The sequence below is a fragment of the Centrocercus urophasianus genome, unplaced genomic scaffold, assembly GCF_019232065.1.
Source record: "Centrocercus urophasianus isolate 14NV4802_14NV808 unplaced genomic scaffold, USGS_Curo_1.0 seq_41, whole genome shotgun sequence".
Taxonomy (NCBI): Eukaryota; Metazoa; Chordata; class Aves; order Galliformes; family Phasianidae; genus Centrocercus; species Centrocercus urophasianus.
The window spans coordinates 4,704,772-4,730,672 of record NW_024884989.1 but is presented as its reverse complement, the minus strand read 5'-3'; the positions used below and the strand labels follow the sequence as shown (position 1 = coordinate 4,730,672).

At 43.1% G+C, this 25,901-nt stretch overlaps 1 protein-coding gene across 1 annotated transcript; it reads right to left on the bottom strand.

Moving 5' to 3' along the window:
• Positions 1-674: 674 nt before the first annotated feature.
• On the bottom strand, positions 675-25,295 carry CCDC57 (coiled-coil domain containing 57). The gene is made up of 13 exons (XM_042833348.1): positions 25,238-25,295; positions 23,233-23,341; positions 21,065-21,222; positions 20,122-20,322; positions 18,718-18,877; positions 17,693-17,830; positions 15,961-16,195; positions 14,132-14,232; positions 12,453-12,681; positions 11,724-11,860; positions 9,316-9,438; positions 8,800-8,953; positions 675-1,120 (listed from the first exon to the last, which is right to left on the bottom strand). Exons 1-13 carry the CDS (start codon positions 25,258-25,260, stop codon positions 897-899), a joined length of 1,992 nt encoding a protein of 663 aa, XP_042689282.1. The 5' UTR covers positions 25,261-25,295; the 3' UTR covers positions 675-896.
• Between the last annotated feature and the right edge of the window lie 606 nt (positions 25,296-25,901).

Here is a 25,901-nt window from a genome sequence, read left to right as displayed (position 1 = left end):
TTCCCCTTCCCCTTTCCCTTCCCCTTTCCCTTCCCCTTCTGTTCCCCTTCCCTTCCAATACCTATTTCTTCTACTCATAGTTCAACACTGGAATACCCCAAGGGAGTTCAGCATTGCTGAGAATGCGAGAAGAACACACTGATTACATTTTAAGCATCCTGGAATGTTCCTAACCACACAGATATCCCCCATTACATCACAACCCACTCGGGTTTCTTTTGGTTCCATCTGTTGTAAGACTTATTTCTCACAACACTTCTGCAAGATTCTAAGAGTTGCCGAGGAACGTTTTTCACTGCTCTCAACTGCATGAAATCTCTTGCTGAACAAAAATATTATGTCTGGTGTGAGGACAGCAGTTCCATTTTACGCTCTCTCGTGCTCTCTGAACAAGGAAAGGAAGGCAGAAGATGAGCAAGAATACAGGGGAAGGTGTGATCTTTTCAACCCCCATTCTGTAAGTGCTCAGGTAGCTGCACGGGATTAACGGTTGCGTCGCTAATTGTAAGAAAACAAGCAGGTTGGTGCATCCCACTGCTGAGCTTAAATCGCATCTGCGATTTCTCAACAAATATTTCCTAAAGACCTGGAAGCCCTGCCTAAAGGCACAATGATTTACATATGTATTAAGTGGGCATTTCCAAATCCATGATGCAAGCAATATTGAACGTGTATAATTAAAATAAACCTGTATTAACAGTGAAGACTATAATCTCACCACTTGTGCAGATTAACCCTTTATGTCGGCTGACAGCACGGGACAAAGTACTTGTTTTCTCTTCTGACCTCAAACACCCCAACCTGACACACAAAAATGAACACCAAGGCAATATTTAGATCACATTTACATATCTTAACGCAACCGAATGGCTGACACAGGACTTGCAACAAATAAATCAGTCTTTGATATTGTAGTTGCGGATTTTTGCCACGGTAGGAGAGATTTTTCGTTTTATGGGGTATGTGCAAGGTGAACTCCTGGATTTTAGCTTCTGCTGAACCTCCAGCTTGGTACCTCTGACTGCCAGACGTGCTGTGGGCATTTCAGGCTGACTCGTGGCACTGCCGTGCTCCTGACGTTTTCCAGCTCGCTCGGTTGAATGCATGATTTCAAATTCCACTGCTCAAATATATAAACAAACAAACAAATCGATAGGAGCATTCTGTGCTAGTGTTTGCATTTAATCACAAGGCGCAACTGAAGCCCCACCTACCTGTTCAGCTGTTTTTAAACATTGAGTTTTACATGTTTTCTCTCCCCTGTGAGAGAAGACACAATGCCTACATTGAATAACGCCAGGCAAAGTTAGCCCTGCCTACTCCCATATTGTGAAATGGTGATGAAGGAGTTGGCTGCAATCATTTGATCTCTTTCAAGAAACCACAGGAGCCATGAGAGCTGTAGTAAAATGTGTTAGGAGAAGCCCGATCCAAAGGGCTCAAAGGCAGCTCTGTGGGCTTGGCAAAACCGCCTTAACTGCTATTATCATGTGGGTTTTGTTTGTTTTCCTTCTCTTTCACACAGGAAGGCATTTGCAGTGGAAACCTTTATTTTCTGTGTGCTAGAGGACTAAAAATGTCCCTCTGGTTGGGAAGCAGAGACGGATCTTAGTACTGATGGGAGCCCATCCTGTGGTCTCTCATGTAATTCCACTATCTGCCTTCAATGAAATGAACTGCAGCCTTATCACAACTTTTACTACGTAAGATAAGTGGAATTGGTCAATCACAGCATTCACTGTAAGCTGTAAGTAATGTTTACAGGTGCTTGGCTCCAACTACTTAATCCTTATTTTTCAGTGCACTGAGATTTTAACTTTAGATTTATAGAGAACCAAAGCAGACAGCAGTTGGCAGAATAATACACGCTGCAGCACTCTGTACAAGTTGGAAATGTTTAAGATTGATGGCTTCCAGACCCAGGTACAGCATGAGAAGGTATGAAATTCATCACACAGAGGTTATTAGCAGAACGTAAATTCTCATAGTCATCAGAACAGGATTGAAAGTCCAAACAAAACTGGATGTGGACAAAAAGAAAACAAATTCTTTGATGTTTGGAATGAATTCATCTATTGGGGGGGTATAGCTCTATGTATAGCTCTGTGCAAAACATGATGCTGTGGCCAGTGTCAAAGGACGATGCCTGAAATCGTGTTCAGGCTCAGACTGAAGCAGTTGTTCACTTACAGGTGTGCAACATCTGTGCTGGGTTGGCCTGCTGCCATTTGTTATTACAGGTGGGCTCTTGTGCCATCGTTGTGAAACGTTCAGCTTGCCTCCTTGTGGCTACCCACAGAGCAGGAGGCTTTGAACAGAACGGATGCTTGAGCACTTGGAAAAGCTTTGGATGCATTGCCCTTCCTGGAAAAAGGACCTGAATGGTCTATCAGACAATCAAGCAGAATTTCACAGAAACATCAATGCTTTGGAACAAAGCAGGAGGCACTGCTTGGAAAGTAATGGATGCAGCTTCAGAATCTTGAACAGGGGCCATAGCAGAATGAGAATATCACTTGTGGTCTGAAGAAGCAGCAGTGGGTATCTCCATCAGCATCGCCCTGCCAGCACTGCTTACCAGTGGTCTGGTTCTGAAAGGTTCTCTCAGTTCTGAAGGACTTTTTGAATCCAAATCAGGGCATGGCTTTCAGACACCTTGTGGGAGGCCCTGCTCCTATAGATCCAAAGGCAAAGCAACCAAGCACCAATGCACCGCATGCATCCCTTCCTCTGAGGTCTTCTCTGTGCTTCTCCTGGCACTAAAGATGTTACAGCTGTAACTATTAAAGACTGCTTAGGTATTTGGAACAACAGCATTTCATGTGGCTATTGATTGGGCAGACAAAAATCTGTGTTAATGCCGAAATCTAAACAATTTAAACTGCAACTGGCAAGTTCTACAAAGCAGAAGAAGACAAAGAACCAGTGCCCCAGAAAGAGAAATGCCATTTGAGTTGAAATGTCCCAAGCAAACTCTGAATAAAGACCTTCATCTGGTTCTGGTTCTGCTTGGCAATGCTCACATGCCCAAAGGACCTTCAATAAAATCAGCAGGGATATGCACAGTGGCAAGAAATTTAAATGCAGTATCTTCATTTCCGCAAGCAAACAATCAGATAAGGAAGATACACGCCTCACTTCAAGCCTATAAATCACTTTCAGAAGTGACCTCGCTAACAAGAGCCACTGTGAGCACAGCCAGGAGCCCAAGCTGCTTTTGAAAACAGACCTAAAAATGTGTTGTTGAAATGCTGAACTTCTACTTGATTTGTGCTTACAGTCAGAGATCAATATTCCCTGATTTTTATTTATATTGTTACTGTTCAGATCTAGAAAGATGCAGGCATTTCCCCAAGTGGAAAATGTTATTTAAAAAAGGAGTCCCTCGCTATTTGCTCATGTCTGACCATGCTTTGGAAAGAACACCAACTCAAACAAGTTCCCATTGAGCAGAATGTTGAAGTGAAGAAAACGTAACCAGGGGATTAGTTAATATTTGTGAAGCACTTCAAAGATGAAAAGTTTTATGCAACAGAAATCAGGATTTATTTCGCTCTTAGAGTTAGAATGAAGCAAGAGCCAGAGCCAGAGCACCCGTTCTGTTTGTTAATATTTGACCAGACTCTTTCTCTGGCCAGCTTTTTACCCACATGGATTGCTCTTAGAGCTGTCAGTGATGTCAAAGCTGTTGAAATTCTGTCTAGTGTGGAAACACTTAAGATAACTTTTGATCCATAAAGTGTAGAATTTCAGAGCACGGAGCTCTGCAAGTAGCAGCAACAATGAGAACAGTGGTTGAAAGAAACCCCAAGTTCAAGTAGTAAACCAGAAAAGTGACTTTGTTTTGAAACATCTCATTCTCTTTCTTTGTTAGGCTACAATGTAAACACAACTAATTACCCCAGGACCTCTGCTGGGAATGGCTGCGGAGGTGAGGGTTCTCAAAAGCACAGATGGACCATCCACCAAAACTGGAATCCTACTTTGGCGTGGAAAATGCCAAGTTTCACCTATTCCAAAAGCATATAAAGCAAATGGGGATGTTCTAAGTGCAGACACGTATTGCCTTACCTTCCCTTTGCACTGACTGACCTCTGCCTGCTGACCCAAAAACACAGCTGATCAGGAGCAATTCACATGGTAACGCAAAGCACCTCTCATGCTACTGGCTATACTACGTGGTCTCATGGTCAAACTCTACTAGGTGACACTTGGCTCTGTAAAACTTGCAGTTTGTACAGAAGCTAATCACACTACTGTCTATGTGTGCCATGATTTTGAGAGGCAAGCATACAGATTTTTTGACAAGTAACTTTCTTTAGAGGATGGCTGTTGGGAAGCTCCAGGAAACTACAGGCCAGTGAGCATCTCATCTGTGCCTGGGAAGACCATGGAACAGGTCCTTCTGGGTGTTATGTGTGACAACGAGGTGAGCACAGCTTCACCAAGGGCAGACTGTGCCTCATCGATGCGATGGCCTTCTGTGATGGAGCGATGGCATCAGTAGACACAAGAAGAGCAACTGATGTTATCTACCTTAACTTCTGGCCTTCGATATGGTCCCACAACATATTCTTAATTCTAAGTTGGAAATAGATGGAGTTGAAAGGTGGACTATTTGGTGGATAAAGTGGTTGTATGGTTGCGGCCAGAGGCTTGTGGTCAATGGCTTTGTGTCCAACTGGGGGCCAGTCAGGAGGGCTGTTCCCCAGGGGTCTGTCTTGGGATGGAGCTCTTCAACATCTTTATCAGTGACACAGACAGTGGGATCGAGTGCACTCTCAGTAAGTTTGCAGATGACACCAAGCTGAGTGCTGCAGTTGATACAACAGAAAGAAGGAACACCATCCACGGGAACGTGGGTGAGCTCAGAAAGTGGGCCCACATGAATATAAGGAGATTCAGAAAGAGAAAATACTGCACTTGAGTCGAGGCAATCCCAAACACATGCATGGACTGGGAGAAGAACTGGTGAGCAGCCCAGTGTGGAAGGATGTGGGGGTCCTGGTGCAAGAAAAGTGGGACATGAGCCAGCAGTGTGTGCTTTCAGCCCGTAAGGCCAACAGTGTCCTGGGCTGCATCAAAGGAGGGGTGGCAGCAGGGAGAAGGAGGGGATTGTCCCGGGCTACTCTGCCCTTTTGAGGTCCCATCTGGAGCACTGCATCCTGAGGGGCCCCCAGTACAAGAAAGATGCGGAGTTCTTGGATTGGGTCCAGAGGAAAACCATAAAGATGATCAAAGGGCTGGAATATCTCTCCTATGAAGAAAGGTCGAGGCCGCTGGTCTTGTTCAGTTTAGAGAAGAGAAGGCTCCAAGGAGACCTCATTATGGCTTTCCAATACTTAAAGGGAATTTAGGAGGGGAACAAACTGTATACAAATGGGCAGATAGTGGTAGAACAAAGGGGAACAGTTTTAAACTAGAAGAGAGGAGATGTAGATTAGATGATATCAAGAACAAATTTCTTACTCAGAGGGTGGTGAGGCTCTGGCACAAGCTGCCCAGGGAAGCTTTGGATGCTCCGTCCCTGGAGTCGTTCAAGCCCAAGCCCAAGCCCTGGGCAGCCCAATCTATAGGGGGAGACAGCCCTGCTCACAGCAGTGGGTTGGAACTGCATATCTTTAAGGTCCCTTCCAGCCCATGCAGTTCTGTGATTCTGTGGACTGCCATCAGCCTTCAAGACTCATTTGTTATGGATGACCAACCAAAGTCTCCCAGTTGCTCTCAGGAATATATAGAAAAGAAAGAAATAGTTAAGTACAGTCTTACTAGTACAGCCTGTATACAACAGTGATGCTTTTGATACCACTGTGAATTGTGTCCATCAATTTCTGTTGCTACATCTTTTCAATAATGCAGGATCAAGAAAAAACCTGAATCATAGAATCATAGGAGCCTGTGCTCCTTCTAACCCCCTTATTTCTACTTATCTTCAGAATTAACACACGAAACAAATGTTTAAACCACCTCATTCCTAGAGTACAAACTAAAAATTAGCAGGTAGAGTAAGGAGAGAGAAATTGAGCATATTTTTTAGTCTGTGACTTCCTTGAGAGTTTCCATAAGCTCGGAATTAGATGGTGAAATGAGCAAAGTACATAACAGTCCACTCAGCATTAACATGTGTGTCATCAGCACCCCAAAATATAGAGTCACTGAATTGTGGCACATGCTGCAAGTATAGCAAACTGTGGGGCTTATTTGATATGCCAACCTGCTGGCATGTACATGAAAAATGCAGAAGGATCAGAAAACAATTATCACACTACATCTTGTGCTGTTCCACAAGGAATGCCCATAAAACATAGTTACTGCTTTGCCAGATCTGTACAGCACTGGACTTGTAAAACAGATGTTTGAATAAGCAAGCAGACACACTTTCCTTTGTTTAAATCATCTTCTGTTACTCAGCTTGCAAGCCTGCGTGTGCATCACTTATATCTGAAGCACACCTAGCAAGCTGCTCTGTTTCAGTAATGGTTCTAGTCACTGTGACCACGTTTGATGGACATAATAAAGTGAATGGCCTGAAACAACAAAACTCAGCCCTGTTTGGTTTGGTTTTGTTTGTTTTCTAAAATGTAGGATTCCAGCTGGTAGAACTAAGGATACCATTTGGGTAATTTCCCAGTGGAGAAAGCTAAGCAGAATATATATTTTTTATTTGTATTTTATTGAAGTTCCATTCTTGCAATGCAGTGTTTCAGGGCCTGCATGCAGTGAATAAGCTCTGCTCTTAAACCTTCTCGGGGTATATCTGGATGCAGAGATCAAATTAAGGTTGTTCTCCAGAAAGTGTTACCCCTTACTGATGTTACACTTGGTTTGTTTAGCAGTATCATCTTTCCCTCTCACTGTTCTCTGGATCTTCAAAAATCTACAGTAAGTTTTGCAATGATGGCTGGAAATTTCTAGACATTAAGAAATTGATGTCCTTGTAAGGCTGCCAGTCGTGTTGCATCAGACACAAAGCAGCATGAAACTGCATGGCACTATCAGTGTTTCAAAGACATCCTTTTGCTTATCCTGTCAATAGAGGCCTGACCTGAAATACTCTGCCTCTTTCAGCCCCACAAGAACAGCACATGAACAGTGATCTCAGCACCACATCGTTCTAGTCCTGCACTTCTATCAGTGCACATGAGTTTGGCACTGTGCTGCACTGCTGTTGTTAACAACTGCTCTTATAGTCCATTTTTCATTTTGAAAGCCCAGTTAGGTATTACATATTTTTATGTAAAAGCAGCTCTCAGACCTTCCACTGACTTTTCCAGACAGAACAACCCAGCTCTTTCAATCCATTTTAGTGTATCACGTGCTCCAGTGCCCTAGCCCTCATAGAGTCTCTCTGTTGAGCTCAAGTCCAGTTGGTCAATCCCTTCTGGACCAAAGAGTCCAAACACAGGTATATAACACAGGTTATAACCACACACAGGTATCTACATCATGGTTACAGATCACTGTTCATACAAAGGCCACATGGCTGCCACATCACTCCATGGCTGCCACTAAATCACAATAATAATAATGACAATGATGACAACAAAACTGACAGAAACAAGTTCTAAGAAACAATTTGTGATGTCTATGCCTCATATTAAGAAATAAAAATCGTACTGACTTGAAACATTCTGAAAAAATGTTTGTCTCTACTTACAAAGACCTTCAATAAAGAAGAGTCAACACCTCTCCAGAGCACCATACTCCATTATTAGCCACCCTTATGGTTTCTCTAGTGTTATAATTTAAAGCCAGTATATTTTCTTCCATCCCTGGCAAAAGTTAAAACAGTTTTCCATGGTTTTCCAGTTAAGGATTACTTCATGAACAGCCCAATAGTTTGAGAGACACATAACATTCATCTGCAACACAGTGCAGGGACACCCACAGCTCCATCAGTGCTCACAGCCCACCTTGGCTGTCTGCAGGGATGGGGCATCACAGCCCTTCTGGGCAACCTGTGCCACTGCCTCACTGCCCACAGTGTAAAAAACTTTCCCATATTCAATCTAAATCTGCCCTCTTTTAGTTTGAAATCATTCCCCCATGTCCCATCCCTGCAGACCTGCTAAAGAATCTGTCCCCTTCTTTCCTACAACCCCCCTTTAGATACTGAAATGCTGTTATCAGGTATCCTTGGTGCCTTCCCTTCTCCAGGCTGAACAACTGGTTGCATTGGGCTACAAAATACTAAGAAATAACAAGCCTTAGTTCATGTGCCTGCATCACATATTGTGCTGCAGCCATGATCTCACTTCTAGGCTTTTGGTCTCAGTGCATTAAGCAGTATTATGGCCATTACACTGCCATAAGGGTAATCATTAGGTGAGGATTTATAGCTTTACAATTTGATCTAACAGGCCCTTGGCAACACACAAACTGTGCAGCTTTCAGATAGATACTTTCATATGGGCCGCAAATAAAGTTTAGATTATGTCAGTGCAGAAGGGTATTTGCATTTTCCACAAGTGTTTTTAAGATTAGGAATACAAGAAGTCTTTGGAGCAGTGGCATTAACAGCAGAGAGCTGTACCCTCTGAATGGTTGGATAACTCTGAAGCAAGAGTAAAAGCACCTCGAAGTAACTGATTATTAGATCATTAGATTCAGACCACAGGGCTGTAACACCAGGAGTGCTGATGTAAAAAAGTCGGTGGAAAGAGGCAGAATTCACAACTGCACTTGGCTTCTTCTAGAAGAATGAAGTACTGTGATTATTTGCAAAGCATGCTCACATTGTTTAGCATTGTTTTGAGGGCTGAGAGAAGAAGAGCTTGATTTCTAAAGTTTGCCAAATACCTTGGCACGGACTGTGTGCTCCAGATGAAGAAATCCAGACCTGCTGGGCTTGACCAGGGCTCTCCTTGGGTGGCTGACTTTGAACCTTTGAGGGTGCAGCAGCTGCCTTTTGTTGCTTTGGCCCATAATTTCCAGCTGAGGAATTGAGCTGAACCTGTGCAAGTTCAAATACCATCTTATAAAGATTGATACTTTTCACTCTGAAGACATCTGAGAACAGTTTAACACTCGTGGTCTTAGAAACATAGAAGTATTTCAGCACAGAGGCAAGATCAGAAAATGAAAATTATTGGTTTAGATTTGGAGATGTTGCACAAGAAGATGAGCATCATAGGAGTGATTGAGATAGCCTGGTTAATAAGTGTTAGAATAAAGCTCTCCTACAAGCACTATTTTGTACAGGAACAAAGCATCCCTTATTAAATGTATACGTCTCTCAGCAAACCATAGTTGAGGGACTCCAGTTGGAAAATCCAACTGAAGACAAATCAGAGTGAAGATAAAATTGCACTGTACCTCAGCAGACAGCAGTTCTGTTTCTTCTCCACAGCTTCTTGGAGCTTTTTCTCCCTTTAAGATGGGGCAGGCAATTAAAGAAGAGATCCTGGAGAGATGCTGTTGCTTTGCACATTGCAGCTCCTAACACAAAATATTCCATTAATACAAATCACTCACAGCCTCTAGAAATAACACATCTATAGCTCACTTTGCTGTTATGCTGCCATATGTAAAACAATCAGGTATAAATAATACTAAATAAAAACATATCCCCTTCAGATCAACAGGGCCAAACTATCCTCCAAATTAACTCCTTATTAATTTTTGTTCACGATCTTCATTTCTTATTATTGCTGTTATTATCATCCTGCCTGTTAATCAACTTCATGTTGTTGGGGTCATCCTTCACTTTTGTCTTGTCCCACGACTAAGTTACAGAAGGAAAAACTACCAAAGTATGGTGGGAAAAGAGGAAAAATGAAAATGAACAACAGCCATAGAAAGGTGCTTTCACAGTAACTTAAAACAAAACGAAACTAATTATCCCACAAACCCATCAACTTTCAGCCTGTAGCAATTAAAGTGAGATCTGATAAAAAGTCAACTGCTCCAGCCCTGGGAAGAGAAATGAAATGAAACATTGACTATAACCTGATCTTTTGGTATATCTTTAAGACCAAAGAAACACGTGCCCACCGTATAAAATAACTGAGACTAAAATTCCTGTAGGTGTGACGTCTATAGTTGATAGTAAGAAATTGTCTCTGTTTTTGGTAAGGATGATGATACTGAACACAGGAATGGAGGTATTATGGGTATTAGTAAGGGTGGTAAGAGTTTCCTTCACCTAGAAGAAAAGGGACAAATGAACAAAATGAGAACAGCAGTGCCTGGAAGCTCAGCCTCGAGATCAACCTCAGCTGAGGGGTTGGATTCTCAGGGGGTACATTTTGGGTTAAAATATGGGGATACTGGAGATGAACAGCTTCAAAGTAAGAAGGGAGATCCTTGCTTCTAGTTTGGACACAATCCTGCACGTCTGTCACAGACATTACCCCAAACATCTCCAGAGCTGGAATAGCCTCAGGGATACCACGACCTCAAAGCAATCCTACAGTGGGAAAGGTAGGACTGCTTCTGGAGCTCAGCACACCAGCTGGAAGCACACAGTCCAACACTAACCCTCACAAACCATGGATTTTCAAAAGGTGTTTGTTTTTATAAAAGCAAGATAAAATTGTATGACTTTTAAAAGAATATGGGAGACACGAGAGGTCAGAATAGTAGAAACTGTAGTAGAAGGAATGCAGCCATACTGGAGCAAGTGCAGCAAACAGCCAAAAAGATGATGGATGGATTGAAGCAATTGCTGTGCACACAAGAAGCTGGGGAATCTTGCCTTGTTTAGTTTCCAGAAGGGACATGTCAGGAGGGATCTTATAAACCTGCCTGAATATCTGGTGAAGAAGGTGGGAGAAGGAGGAGAAGACAATTGAAGCATACTCTTCTGAGCAGTATGTAGTGGAAGAACGAAAGGAAGTAGAAGATGAAATACAGGACACTCCACTTGACCACAAGAGAAAACCAAACCAAAGCAACAACAAAATCACTACTAAATCCCACTCTTCTGTACTCAGTGATGGCTCACTGAAACAAGTAACCCAGAGAGGTTCCCAGAGGAAGTATTTCCCCAGCTGAACTTGGTTAATAATTCTACTGGAGTTCCATGCCTCAGAGCAACAACCTCACCCTTTCTGACAGAACATTGTTTGCTGCCCTCAAAACCACGACAATCAGCTGCACTGACACAATCCTCACAGGAACAAATCTGCTGATCAATTGAGTAAAGTACATAATGAAATCCTGACTCTGGTGAAGTCATTGGGAAGTTTGCCACTAACTGCTGGGAGAGCCAGGTTTGATCCACTTGTCTCTCTCAGGAAAGCAACTATTCAACTATTAAAAGTTATTTTCTAGTTAGGAAAGACTACAGACATGTTTATTATACATTCTGCCTTCATAAAAGGGAAATGTTTTGGTGCAATAATTTGGACAAGGGAGATTGAATACTTGGAAGTATGCTCACTGATCAACCACTTTCAAGTCTATCTTAGAACATGCTGCAAATCCTTCAGCTGACCTTATTTTACTCATTTAACACCAAGCGTTATGAAACTCACACTTGTAGTTCAGTGCTGCAGTTATACTGCATCAACACAAGTGTTCCTCAAGTTCCTTAGATGAAAACAGTGATTTAAAACAGTGAAGTTCCAGATAGAAGCCCACAGCTACAAATCCTCCCAAGTGCCAAAAAAGGACTTGAGCTGAAGTCAATGAAAGGTATTTTGATGTAGAATTTTAAAGGAAAATGATATCAATTGCCTTAACTCTTCATGATCACCACATTCCTGTGGGTGTGTGATTACCTGTGTTATGAGCTTGTGTTGCAGATGCCTTAAAGCTGAAAGCTGACACTGTGTTCTTTTGACAAGTTCTTTTGGAGAAAGGCCACCAGAGCCTACACAAACTGTGCAGAGCTTTGGGCTAACAGGATGCCCAAGTCCTATAAGAGAGAAAAAAAAAGCAGGAATGCATTCTCTGTTATTATCATCAATATAACATTTCCAGCAAGGATCGACTTCTCACTGGAGATTCAATAGCATGTGAAAATGGCCTAGCATTGTTCTCCTTTTTCCTCTGCTTTACTGACAGAGTAACGATTGCATGGAATTTAAATGCTCACAGTAACGTTTTCTCACTTACTCTTACACACTCCTTATTTACTCTTGACTCTGCTTGCTTTGTTTTCCTTTCCACTATCATAAATAACTCATGTTCTGCACAAGAGATAAACCATCACTTCTCTGCTCTTCAAAGCAGGAGTTCACCTTCCATTTCCCACACTGACATCTGAGCACCAAGGAGCCCTACACCAAAGCCTGCCATTACTCTGTGTTAGCAGCCCCTGGTACAGGTTATGCTGGCAGCAACAGTTAGCACTGCAGTCTCACCCAAGCTATGCAGCTCAAGGATCAGCCATATGCAGCATCTTTTTTGTGTGTGTATTAAAATCTACTTCTCTCCAGCTCAGAGAATGAACAGATTGGTGGGTTTTATTTTACACGGGTAAGCAACCACTAGAATACATCTATTACCTTCCTTTAATATCATTCCAAGATCTGTCCTGAGTCTGCTTGCCATTTCAGTCAGCTGTTGCTTCTCTTGGCTCAGACCTGACATTTTTCTCACTGCTTCCTTCTGTTTATTTGGTGTTCCTTGCGGCGTGCAGCTGACACCATGCTGAATACCACCACCAGGACAACAGTCTTCTGAGGCAGAGCCAAAATCTATCACCTCTTTGCCCATAACTCTGTTATTTGACCCCTGAGAAAACAGATGAGACTCATAAAAATATTTTGAAAACATGTTGCCTGGATGTTTAAGAGTTCGGTACGAGCATGCCTTAGAAAGGAGCTGAAAGCAAAGTGTAAACTGAAGGCTACAGTCTGTTTTCGAGAGCCCATATTCAAGATTTTGTCAGCCATGTGGGGCACATTAAACCACGGAAGAAATCACCAGCACAGGTTGCCCAGAGAGGCGATGGTGCCCCATCCCTGCAGACAGCCAAAGGCAGGGATGGGCTGTGAGCACTGATGGAGCTGTGGGTGTCCCTGCTCAGGACAGGGGTGGCACCAGATGGCCTTTAGGGTCCCTCCCAACTCCAGCCATCCCGTGATTCTACGAAATCCCCGCGTCACAGGTAGCACAGAACACCGACCCGCTCGTTGCTGGGCACCGCGCGTTCCTCCCGGCTGTTCCGCTGCTCCGTGCTCCAGTGCCGCGCTGCCCCCTAGCGGCCATCTGGGGGAACGCAGCGCCGTGACGCACGAGAACCGGGATGGAGCCACGGGATGGCTGGAGTTGGAAAGGACCCTAAAGGCCTAAAGGCCATCTGGTGCCACCCCTGCCCTGAGCAGGGGCACCCACAGCTCCATCAGTGCTCACAGCCCATCCCTGCCCTTGGCTGTCTGCAGGGATGGGGCACCACCGCCTCTCTGGGCAACCTGTGCCACTGCCTCACCGCCCACAGTGTAAAATCTTCCTTATACCCATTCTAAACCTCCCCTCTTTTAGTTTGATACATTTCCCCCAATCCCATCCCAACAGACCCACTGAAGAGTCTGTCCCCATCTTACAGCCCCTTTAGGGACTGAAGGCTGCCCTCAGCTCTCCCCAGTGCTCTCCCTTCTCCATGCTGCACAGCCCCAGCCCTCAGCCTGTCCCCATAGGGCTGTTCCACCCCTGGGAGCATTTTTGGCTGTGCCCCACCAGGTCCGTGTCTCTCCTGCTCTGAGGGCTCCACATCTGCACACAGTGCTCCCAGTGAGGTCTCAGAGCACAGAGCAGAGGAGCAGATCTGCTGGTCACACCGCTTTCAGTGCAGCCCAGGATCTCATCGCCTTTTGTGCTGAAGGAGCACAGTGCTGGCACCACCAGTACCCCCAGGTCCCTTTCAGCTCCATCCCTACATCCCTAAGCTTGTGCCAGTAGTAAGGGTTGCCAGGATTATATGTACAGCATCATCTCTAGCCACCTCATTACAAGCACATCAAAAGATTTTAGGTATTATATATACATATATCAAAAAAAGGTTGAGTAACAGGGCTGGCCAGTCAAAATTTATTCCCTCAAAAGAATGACCACGACTGACTGAAAAAAAAAATCTTTGCTGGCTGATTTCTGACTGCATGACAGCATATAAGTTGCATTTTTAAGATTTGTTCAGGCAAAATTACACACAGCCCTATTTAAACTGGTTGAAACCTCTTCTTACCTTTTCTGTGCCTGGGTTTAACACACAGCGCAAGCTAGCTGAGCTGACATTCATATCACTCGACACGGTTCTCCCTGAAACTTGGTCTGTGCAGAGTGAACCTAAATAAATAGAGAGGAGTACAATGTGAATACAAGTATTTCTGTTTAGTTCAGGTTTTCATAGCAACCTTTTCTTGCTATTGTACATCTATGCCACTTCAGTAGTTGCAGCATAAACAGAGCTGAAGAAATAGAAGAAGCTGTGCGATCTCACAGTGTGCAAACATCAATCAGCTACACAACATGGATGTGTCTGTAGATGAGATATTAGAAAACTCAGTTTGTGGGCAAGGAGCACACAGACAGAAGTTTTTTCTTCTTCCACACTGAATTGCTTAACTGTTGAGCAACTGGCAATATCAGTATAACAAGAATAGCCAAGATGTACAGTGGGAACAAAATCATCAATAAATTGAAATCAATCCTAAAAAATGCTTCCTTTACTTCCAGTAAAAATGGCAGTCTGAACATTTTGATTAATGTGGACAAAGCAGGGAAAAGAAAGAGGATTTCTCCAACCCAGAAGTAGCCCTCTGGGATACCCTCTCATCTGAAACAATATGGATTGAACATCATAATCCCTCTTAGAGATCTCCACATATTTTCAAAGCGATAGAAGTAGTATCATTTTAGTTGAATAAAGAATTTCAGCAGTAGAAAAAAATAAGTTAGTAATTAATTTCTGAAAACTCCTATTCATCAGCTGACAAAAATTACTGGTTATCTTAGAGACAGTTGAACTGCAGCAGCCACCAGTCTTCTCTCCTTCAGACTCCATCTTCCAAAACCAAGGATCAGCTTTCACTAAGTTCTGTGTGACAGAACTATTCTTGTTTATTTTTCTTTTTAATTTAAAATCAAAATAGTTTTTGCTTTAATTGTTTCTTAAACATCCTTTTTAGCTAAGCTATTAAGCAGAATGTAGGTATATTCACTCAGAATGCCCACACACTCCATTTGTTCATTATGTCCCATTTTTTGTGTCCATGACACAATAAAGTCTGTTTAAAATGAACTCTGCAAATGGTAAGGATAAATGAGAGAAGGGTAAATTAATTACATTAAAAGAGAGAAGGGTAATGAGGGCACAATATTTGGTACAACAGGTCAGCTTTCAACAAACCCCTGAAATACAGAAAATGATTCAGAGTGGCTCTGGAATGGCTTAAATCAATCAGAGGTTCAATGCTTAGATAAATGGGGCACAGACAGATACCACAGCTTTTCAGCTGCCTTTACATCATTGTAGAAGGTCCTACAGAACAGGGCTGCCTCTGCCACGTGAGTCCTTGAGGATGTGACACCTCGCCTATTTATTTTTCAGATGAAAACAAACCAGAGCTGAATATTCCATCCTCAAATCAGAGTTGATTCAGTCCCTATTTTCTCCATAGTTCCCAAAGCCACAAGAATGTTTATGAGAAAAAAAGCCATTTTCCCACCTGTGCTGGTGCCAAACAAAACCAAACTTCACGAATGTTCATCAGTTTACTACGAAATATATCTGACTGCAGCAGATGTACCTTCTGTAGTTCCTTTCTTTGTGCTGTCAGCCTTGACCTCCCCAGAGGGAAAACAAACAAAGTAATAAAAGTTGGAGGTTTGTAGTTAGTGATAGAATAAATGCTTCCAAGGAAAGCCAACAAAACCTATTGGTCACCTGGCACTTTGTGAAAAGGTTTGGTAGAACACGACGCAGCTCAAAGCATTTTTTAACACTGAGATGTTTTAAACTCCTGCTGTTACTGAAGAAATAGGACAATTACACAGCCAGCAGTGTGACAGCACCTTCAGCCCTTCCCATCAGGACAGCAGCAGTGTGTGGTGGGATGCCTGCAGTGTGGCCAGGGGCACTTTGCTCTCTCCGAGGCACTGAGGATGCTGTTTGCTCATCCAGGCTCTCCATTTCTTTCCTCATCTGTGCAATAACAGCCCGAAGGTTGGCATTTTGCTGCTGCAGCTTTTGTATCTCCGAGCCAGGAATATCTTTCCTGAGACAACTTTTATCATCAGATTGAAACGTCTGTGAAATAAAAGTGGAGCATGGTAAAAACCTCCATTCCTGAGCAACACTCTCTGTAAGACATCTTCCCTTATGGGTGCCATTGTGTGGCACCACACGTTCCTGTCAGGCACACACGATCCTTGCCATATTCAAAATTAAATATAAGCAAAAAATTCCCATTTTTATCTGGTGTATTTCACATCTCTGGTGCTAAATTAGAGCCCAAGAATGATTAGCACAAGATTTCTCATGGAGTTTCAGAGCACACAGAAGAAAGGACATGTATGTTAACCATATGGTACTATATGGTATCAGTAATTAATATTCCTTGCTTTAGTAGTCTGAAAAGATGCCAGCCAACACACTATTGCTTCTTTAGGAAGAATCACTGATTCAAATCCAATCATTTTTGCCCTGTAGCTTACAAGTCACTTTGTACAGCAAAAAAAAAAAGTTGTTCTTGTTCAGAATACTGAACATTTGCTATTCTTCATTTGGTTTTAAAGCATCAACCCTTCATGGAAATCAGAGATTAATTTGGGTTTGCTGAGGTGTGTGTGGTTTGTCCTACAGGCCAAAAATGTCAAACAGAAAAATGTAACAGTGAAAAGAAAGTTTTGCAGCAGCACTAAGAGGCTGCAGTGGGACAGAACAGTGCAAACGGACAGCGAAAAAAGGTCCTTCACCTGGACCTTGATTCTCTCTGTATTGGAATGATCAGTTTGCAGATCAGCCCAGGGTCAGATGGAAAACATGCTGTGAAAGAAGTTTGTGCTCTCCACCTACCTGTGTGTATTTTATTATAGAAACTGTTCTCATGAACTATCTTCCTGAATTCAGCACTTCCTGGAGTCAGAAGACATGAGGTGTGCTTTACACTGCTTTGTTTTCTCATTGAGGTCTGATGACAAACTCCTGTTGGGTTACTGCTGAGCATCTGTAACTGCCCAGTAGGATGCACTGCAGCACACTCATTACATTCATTCCATCCCAAAAGACACTTTTCTGCTCCTAGCAGTGCACAACCCTTCAGCACACCTTCAAACCAGCACTATGCTTGCAATTTTGAATAGTATTTCTTTTTTAACCTGTGTATTTTAGTAGGTAGGAATGAAAGGAAACAAAATACAAATGAAATGAAACAAAATATGTTATTTTAAATGGTTAGAAAACGGATATTTTGAAGATCTGTCTTAAAATTCTGACTTCCCAACTTCAAAATCTAGCCTGAATTGCAACAAAGTGCCTCAGGACCTTTGTGTCAGAATTACAGCACACTGTCTTGATTTGGACTGGCTTTCTGCATACAGCTTGCTGCTTTTCCCAGTGGTTATGGGATCCAGCCATGACAAAGCCTGTGACATCTAACCTCTGTGCATTCCAGCCTACACATGTCTACATCTTGAATTGAACAGGTGCCTCAGGTGAATTCTTGACAAGTCCAATGGAAACAAGCCCCACGAAACTGTCATCTCAAGATGAAGTGATCCAAGATAGATGAGAGTGTTGTCTAACCTGCTGCTCTCCTTCAGGAAGGACACCACAATTTGACAATGGTGACTGTATGAACTGTTGTCTCTTAACAGGGAAAGCAGAAGGAGCAGACTCCACTTCATGCAAGCCGTAATCAGTCTTCTGTAGACCCGCTTCAGCCTAGGAGGGAAGGGAAGGAGAAGACAACAAAGTAGATGAGTATCTCAAGTACAAAGAGAGTAGAGATTAGAAAAAGAGAAAAGGAATATATGGACAAAGATTGGGACTCAACTCACATTCCTTTTGACTCCATCAAAAACTGCCTACATGGCAAAATAATTTGGTTTCATTATCACACCATCTTAGTGTGAGACGAACAAGGATCTTCCAGGTCTCAGATGTATTCCTAGGCTACACCTATCAATACAGAATCACTCAGACTCACAGAATTGGAGGGGTTGGAAGGGACCTGCAGAGATCATCAAGTCCACACCCCCTAATAAAAAGAAATACTTACTATTAATTTATGGGAAAATGGTACAATAAAACACCAGAGTAAATGTCTGTGTTCCAAAGTTCAGAAACAACTGCTTTCTCTGTACCTATGGATTTATTTGGCAGCTGGCCATCAAGAATTACTGTCAGCACACTGTGCAACTCTCCCCAAGCAACAAACATACTAATACTGTATTTCATTTCTCAGAAGCAGCAGCTTGTACACTTCACAAAATACAGGTGCTTTTTTCCCCCCCCCCATACAAAAACCTCTGAGTTTTTCAGGTCTAATATTGTTCCCTTGACAGAACTGAAGCTGTACTGTGATCTGTGAAGCTCTTTCTGGCCTGGTGCTGCTCTGAGAAGACTTCTTTCTGCTTTAAAGCCAAAAGAAAAGCATTCCCATCTCCCAGCCTGTCCTGACTACATTACAAAGTACATCAGGCAGCTGTCAGAGATCATCCATGGCAGCTATTCTGGTAATGCTTCACCCAAGGAATACTACAATGCAATATATTCCATAGGTCTCTGTGCAACAAACAGTTCCTCAATAGCTAATGGGAATGTCTCACCTGCTCTCGTGCTAAAGACACACTTGGAGTTAGTTCCTCTGATTTCTGATCCTGGTGATTTTCAGCATTCCCACAGAGCTGCCAGTCCAGTTCTGTGTGGGTTTTACTCTGTTCCAGAAGCTGTTCTTGCTCAGCTGCCACTGACAGTTGTTGTTTATACCTGTGATACACAGAGCAAAATCTGCTGACTTCAGAAGATGAAAGTATTTAATTTTTATTTTTTTTTCTGGTGTTGTGTTGGTTTGTTTTTAAAGCCTTGGCCTTCCTTTCTGCCTTCTTTTTTCCTTTTTCAACATATGTATTTTGTTATATGCATTCTCTAAACATTTCCCTGTACCAGATACCTGTTGTCTTTCCTTGAGCTGAGTCAGAAAATCAGCTGGGAAGCTGCATGGGGCTGATGTTCTGCAAACTTGAGAACCTGCACTGTGCTTCTAGCATGCTCTCATGCTAGAAGCATTCCATCCCACGATCTCAAATAGCCTATATCTTTCTTAAGTGACAGGTCATCACAACACAGAATGCCATTATCTTGAGCCTGCTGTGCAGTGAGCAGGATGTGTGTTAGGAATTAATTGCTAAGGCAGTAAACAATATGTTTTGGTGTGACCAAATTGCAACAAAACGCAAGCAGACAGCTTGGCAGAAGAAAGAATTTACATTTTGAGAGCTTACAAATCAAGGAATTACAGTCACATTTCCATTCATACATTTGTTATCATGACAAAATAGCACAAAGGCATCATATTAACCATAGAATGATAGAATCATAGCATGGCCTGGGTGGAAAAGAAGCTCAGAGATCAGCTCGTTTCACTCCCCCTGCTGTGTGCAGGGTTGCCAACCACCAGACCAGGCTGCCCAGAGCCACATCCAGCCTGACCTTGAATGCCTCCATGGCTTATAACTTGAAACAACTTAATTATTTTAAGGAACTGAAATGTTTTATTCCCCTGCAATCTGCTACTGCTCCTTTTTGAACACAGAATTACTCCTGGTTAGCATCCCTACCTTTAATGCTTTCCACCAGGTTCCCAGAATTGTTTTCAGTCATGCAGGACAGCTTTTCAACCACATCATTTTCAAGCTCCTATCTAACAATTTCAATAGCATTTCCCTCTTTTGTAAATGGCTTTTTGCATTTACATATGGCACCATATATGACCGTGAGCTTTTCCTTTAAACAATTTGAGTCCAAATCTGCTAGGTCTGATATTCTGAATTTCTTTCTTCACAACTTATCCAAGGAAAGGCTGGATGTTGTGTTGAGGGACATGGTTTAGTAGGAGCTATTGGGAATAGGTGAACGGTTGGACTGGGTGATCTTTGAGGTCTTTTCCAACCTTGGTGATTCTATGATTCTATGATTCTATGATTATGAAACAAGAAAAATCACAGGCTCACTTTTTAATAAGGGCATCTTTCTCTCTTACACAAGCACTGTGATTCCTTTCTTTCCTGTGCAGCTTCACTTCCAGACTTTTCTGTCTCATCTGTAGTTCTCTGATCTGTTTCTTCAGCTTTTTAAACTGTTTGATCGGAGCTTCTTCCAGTGAAGCTGACAATGCATCCTTTTTCTTATCAGCATGAGATGCCTCTTTCTCCCTGGAACGTGCAAAGAGAGAATGTGAGGTTTCATGTAACACAAGGGACATTCATTTTTGCTCTGTTGATTTACTTTATCAATTTCGTTTGAACGAATTCCAAAAATCATTGTGGGAAGTGGCAGAAACAGAAGAGATCTTAACTCCAATTTCCCACAGGACGCTGTTTGTGATTAGCACAAAGATTAGCTGTGGGATTTGATGAATAAAAAAATAGAATAAAAGCAACAACCATCTGTGATTTGAAGAAGCTGCTTTCTGTCACAGCACTCGCAGTCTATCCAGCTCCTTAGCAAAAGTATAAAGCTGTGGCTGAACAAAACTGGACTCAATAGATTCAACTCAAGTGAGAAGAACATTGGACACTGAAACTAACTACAGTCTAGAAGTGGGAAGAAAAGTTTTTGCATTATATCCTTTGCTTGGTAGAAGTACTCTTTTTTCATGTAAAGGCAGAAGACACCACTGAGCCATTAGAACTTCAAAGTTAAATATTGTTCTTAACGTGAGACAGGTTACATTCAGAGGGAACACAACAGGATTAACTTGACACACAGGCTGAATAACAGATATCTCACACAAAGGGCTAATTCTTCCTCTTACAACCATATCTATTAACAGATCAATTAATTCAGGCACACCATCTGAAGCTGCTGCAAATATATATATAAAATATACATATATGTATGAGAAGAGCAAGTTGCAAACCAGTTTACTCTGATCATGATAAGACTGTACAATACCAGGCATTTCTCACAGCTACAGAATCATTTAATTCCCAATTCTTGTACCTATCCTCTTTCTCCAGTTGCAAATTAACCAATTCTGCTGCTAGTAGTGATTCTGATGCTTTCATTCCAGTCTCTCTGAGGGCCTCAAGTTCTCTGGTCAGTAGTTTCACCTAAGAAAGACAATAAGCTTAAGAACTCTAATTAAATCACTATTTAAATTAATTTTTAAGAGTTCCAGAACCCTTACACAGCTGAACTTTTAGCATCAGCTATGGAAACAAACAGGACAGTATAGGAGGTGGCTTTTTGTTCAACAAGGGCAAGTGTAGAGTCCTATACCTGGGGAGGAATAACTGCATGCATCAGAGCAGGCTGGGGGCTGAGCTGCTAGAAAGGAGCTCTGTGGAACAGCACCTACACGTCCTGGTGGCCAACAGGTCAGCCATGAGCCAGCAGTGTGCTGTGTGGCCAAGAAGACCAATGGTTCTCCAGTGTGCATTGCACTGAGTGCAGGCAGCAGGGCAGGGAGGTGCTCCCCTCTGCTCTGCCCTGGGGAGGGCACATCTGGAGCACTGAGCACAGTGCTGGGCTCCCCAGTTTAAGAAGGACAGGGATCTCCTAGAAAGAGGCCAGCAGAGAGCTGCAAAGATGATTACAGGCCTGGAGCATCTCCTGTATGAGGAAAGGCAGAGAGCTCTGGGGCTGTTCAGCATGGAGAAGAGAAGGCTGAGAGGGGATATTGATATCAATGCTTAATAGCTAAAGGGCAGGAGCCAAGCAGAAGGGGCCAGGCTCTTTTTGTTGGTGCCCAGTGACAGGATGAGGTGCAATGGACACAAACTGGAACATAAGGAGTTCCATATGAATGTGAGGATAAACTGTGCTGTGAAGAATCAGAATCATTAAGGTTGGAAAAGACCTCTGAGATCATCTAGTCCAACCATCACCTATCACCAATATTGCCCACTAAGAAAAACGTATCCAAATGGTGACAGAGCACAGTGAGAGAGGCTGTGGGGTCTCTTTCTCTGGAGATATTCAAAGCTCAGCTGGATGCATTCCTGTGCAATCCACTCTGGGAAACCTGTGTTAGCAGGGGTTTGGAGTTGGGGATCTCCAGAGATCCCTTCCAGTTCTGCGATTCCTTCACCTATTACCCATGCCAACACTAGCCCTGTATCTCTCCTTTCCTATCTCTATCTAAAGCTCCATTCACATTAAATGTTATTCAGTGTCTTCTTGGTTTCATATAATCAACAACAGAACGGCTTGGGTTGGCAGGGACCTTAAAGATCATCCAGTTCCACCCCCTCCTACTGTGGGCAGGGCTGCCCCCCACCAGATCAGGTTCCCAGGGCCCCATCCAACCTGACCTTGAACACCTCCAGGATGAGGCTTCCACAGTGCTTCTGGGCTGCCTGTTCCAGAGCCTCACCGCCCTCAGACAGGTTATTTTAGCAGATATCCCATACTGAAGGCAAGGAGAATAGAATGGGAGGCTACTCAAGCTGTAATCCCCTAACAATCCCTTTTACCACTTTCATTTATATAATATACTGGTTTGGATGACAGGCTAAAAATTAACCTCTTTTGACATCCCTGTAGTATCGTTTCAATACAGAAATAAGGAAGGTATTGTTTTATGTTTTTTAAATGTACAAAGGGGAGAAAAATGGCACCCCATCCCTGAAGTATCACAGTTGAAGGTCAAATTCCATTGCCAGTTAGCGAGACAATTATTTTATGATGAAATGATAGCAATAAAAGAGGCAGAATGGGGTGAAAGCCTCATAATTGAGAGTATGATAAGCAGTATACATTACCCATCCTGCCTAGAGCTGCTTCTGCTTTCCAGAGGCCGACCTTTTCTGCAGTTTCAAGGTTAACAAATTTAGCAGTGTGCAGCCCACATCAAGCAATCTTACACAATCTCAGATTACTAAACACATTCCCAGCAGCTCCTCACAAGGGGCAGCTGCCAGACAAGTCAGGCCACAGCTACTAAACAAGTAGTGCATATAATCTGTCATTATGCATCTCACCAATGTCACAGCGGCAACAGAAAGAAGGCAAAACCAACAACAACCTTACAAAAATACAGCAGTGTTCCATCAGAACGTAATGAACAAATGTCTGCTGGGTGTCGCTGCAGCAGTACGATGTTACTGCTCTGTGTTTACCTGTTTCTGACAAGCGAGCTCTCCTTGCAGCTCCTGGAGTTTTCTCTCCATGTGATGTCTCAGGCTCACACACCCCTCATGTTGATGATTTGTGCGACCGCTCTTTGACCTGTAAATAAAAATAAAATAAACTTAGCATCTCTGCTGACCTCATGTGGCGCACACAGAGTTGGAAGGGATCTCTGGAAAGTGCCTGGTGAACAATAACACAACTGGAAATACAAGAGGCAGTAATTTCCTAAAGGAACCCTCACCACTGACTTTTTTTTACCTTCCTCCTGCTGCTCATAATCAGCAGTCACTTTTTAAAATCATCTTGCACATGAGAAATGAATGAACCTTTCCAAGTAACACGATCCACAGTGGGCATACTGTTTGATCTCCTTTTTAAAGTGATACAAGTTCTTCCCAGATATCCAGTTTCAATTTGAAAAGGTCACACAATGCAGAGCACATTGTATGGTTCGCTAAGTTCAGCGTTTGTTTTCCTCATGTAAAACATCAGAATCGTTTCAGCAGCTCTCAGCTACCAAACAGCATGAGGATTTGAACAGCATTCTTTAAAAAGCAGATGTCCTCTTTCATACACTGCCAGATATCCTCCCCTCGAGCCCTTCATAGAGAATACTCACTGGTGAAGCTCCCTGAGGATAATTCAAGCAGATCATTTTCCCATGATTTCAGTTACCCCCACTCTCCTGTCTCCCCCTGCTCCCCTTCTTTGCAGTTTTCAGACCAGTAGATGTTGCCACGTAAGCAAATTCAAATGACACCAGTTTGTCTTCAGTCCCACTGCTCTTCCCTTGGTGATACTTCAAAAGATCCCATCAGACATATCAGCCTGTTTCAATGCCTAACCATCCTTCTTGTGAAGAAATTCTTCTTGATTTCCAATCTAAGCCTCCACTGGTGCAATTAGAGGACATTTCCTTACCTCCTCTCATTTGCTCACTCGTCACCTGAGATAAGAGGCTGACATTCTCCTTGCTGCAGCCTCCTTTCAGGTTCTTGTAGAAAGCAATGACATCTTCCCTCACCACAACAACTGCAGTTACCTCAGCCACTTCTTTTAAGCCTTGTTTCCCCCAGCTTTGTTGCTCTTCTCTGAATGCATTCCTACAGCTCAGTGTCTTTATGGTAGTGGAGGGCACAAACCTGAAAGTAGTGTTTGAGGTGTGCTTCCATCAGTACTGAGTGTGGAGGAGCAATCACTTTTCTAGTCCTACTGGCCATACTACTGCGATACAAGCCAGGATGCAATTGGCCTTCTTGGCCACCAGGGCACACTGCTGGCTCGTGTTCAACCACGTACTTTTCTGAAAGGCAAACGTTCAGCCACCCTCCCCAAGCCTGCACTGCTGCATAGAGTTGTTATGGCCCAAGTGCAGGGCCTGGTATTTAGCCTTGCTGAATGTCATAAATCATAAAATGGTTGGAGCTGGAAGGGACCCTAAAGGCCATCTGGTGCCACCCCTGCCCTGAGCAGGGACACCCACAGCTCCATCAGTGCTCACAGCCCATCCCTGCCCTTGGCTGTCTGCAGGGATGGGGCACCACCGCCTCTCTGGGCAACCTGTGCCACTGTAAAAAATTCCCTATATCCAATCTAAATCTGCCTTTTTATAGCTGGAAACCACTTCCCCTTGTCCTTTCCCAACAGACCCTGCTGAAGAGTCTGTCCCCTTATTTCTTATATACCCCCTCTAGGTACTGAAAGGCCGCCCCCAACTATCCACAGAGCCTTCTCTTCTCCAGGCAATATCATGTGAATGTCACGCAATTGGATTTGGCACACAGATCTCTCCCATCCATATCCCTCTGCAGAGCCTTCCTACCCTCAAGCAGATCAACCATTCCGCTCAACTTGGTGTCATCTGCAATCTGAGACTGCATTTAATCCCCTCATCATGATCACTGATAAAAATGATAAACAAAACTGCTGCAATGCTGAGCCCTGGGAAACACCCCTTGTGAGCAGCCACCAGCCAAAGGTAACTCCACTCACAATGACCCCTTGCACCCCTCCATCCAGTTTTTATCCAGGGGATAGCACGTCTGTTCAGCCCACGAGCAGTCAGTTTCTGCAGGAGAATGCTGTGGGGAACAGTATCCAATGCTTTGCTGAAGTCCAAGTAAACACTCACAGCCTCTCTCTTGTCCGCTAAGCCAGTCATCTTATCCTAGAAGGAAATTGGGTTAGTCAATAGGAGGTGCCTTTCATAAACCCGTGCTAACTGACTGGGTCTGCTCACATGGTTGTCCTGTACGCTCCATGTGATGGCACTTACAGGGATCTGCATCTCACCTGCAAAACTGTTCCAGCTCTAACTTGTGTTCCGCGAGGTTTTGTTGATAGTGATAATGAAGTTCAGCTCTTTTCCTTCTTTCCTTGACAAGAAGTTGCTCCAGTTTATCCAGCTGTATTTTAAGGTTGCTAATCTCTGCCTGCTTAGCATTTTCAGACGTTTTCAGATGACTGAATGTGACATCATAGGATTCCAACTCTTTATCTCTTTCTTCCAAAATTCTGAGGTTATAGACAAAATCTTCTTTTAGTTTGTTGTAATTTTCATGCATGTCATGCAGTTGCTTTACAGCAATGTCTAGCATCTCCTTTTGAGCAGGGAACTGCCACTTATGTCGCTCTTTCCTTTCTTTCTCTTTCCACT

What these genes read in the sequence shown, in the direction of transcription:
- CCDC57 (XM_042833348.1), bottom strand. Translation starts at nt 25,260, where the DNA reads ATGGAGGGGTGCAAGGGGTCATT. An exon ending in GTAGCTGTGAGAAATGCCTG is followed by an intron (nt 20,323 to 21,064) that starts GTATTGTACAGT and finishes TGCACGTTCCAG; the next exon opens with GGAGAAAGAGGCATCTCATG. An exon ending in TTCCTGAAGGAGAGCAGCAG is followed by an intron (nt 16,196 to 17,692) that starts GTTAGACAACAC and finishes TTTATTTCACAG; the next exon opens with ACGTTTCAATCTGATGATAA.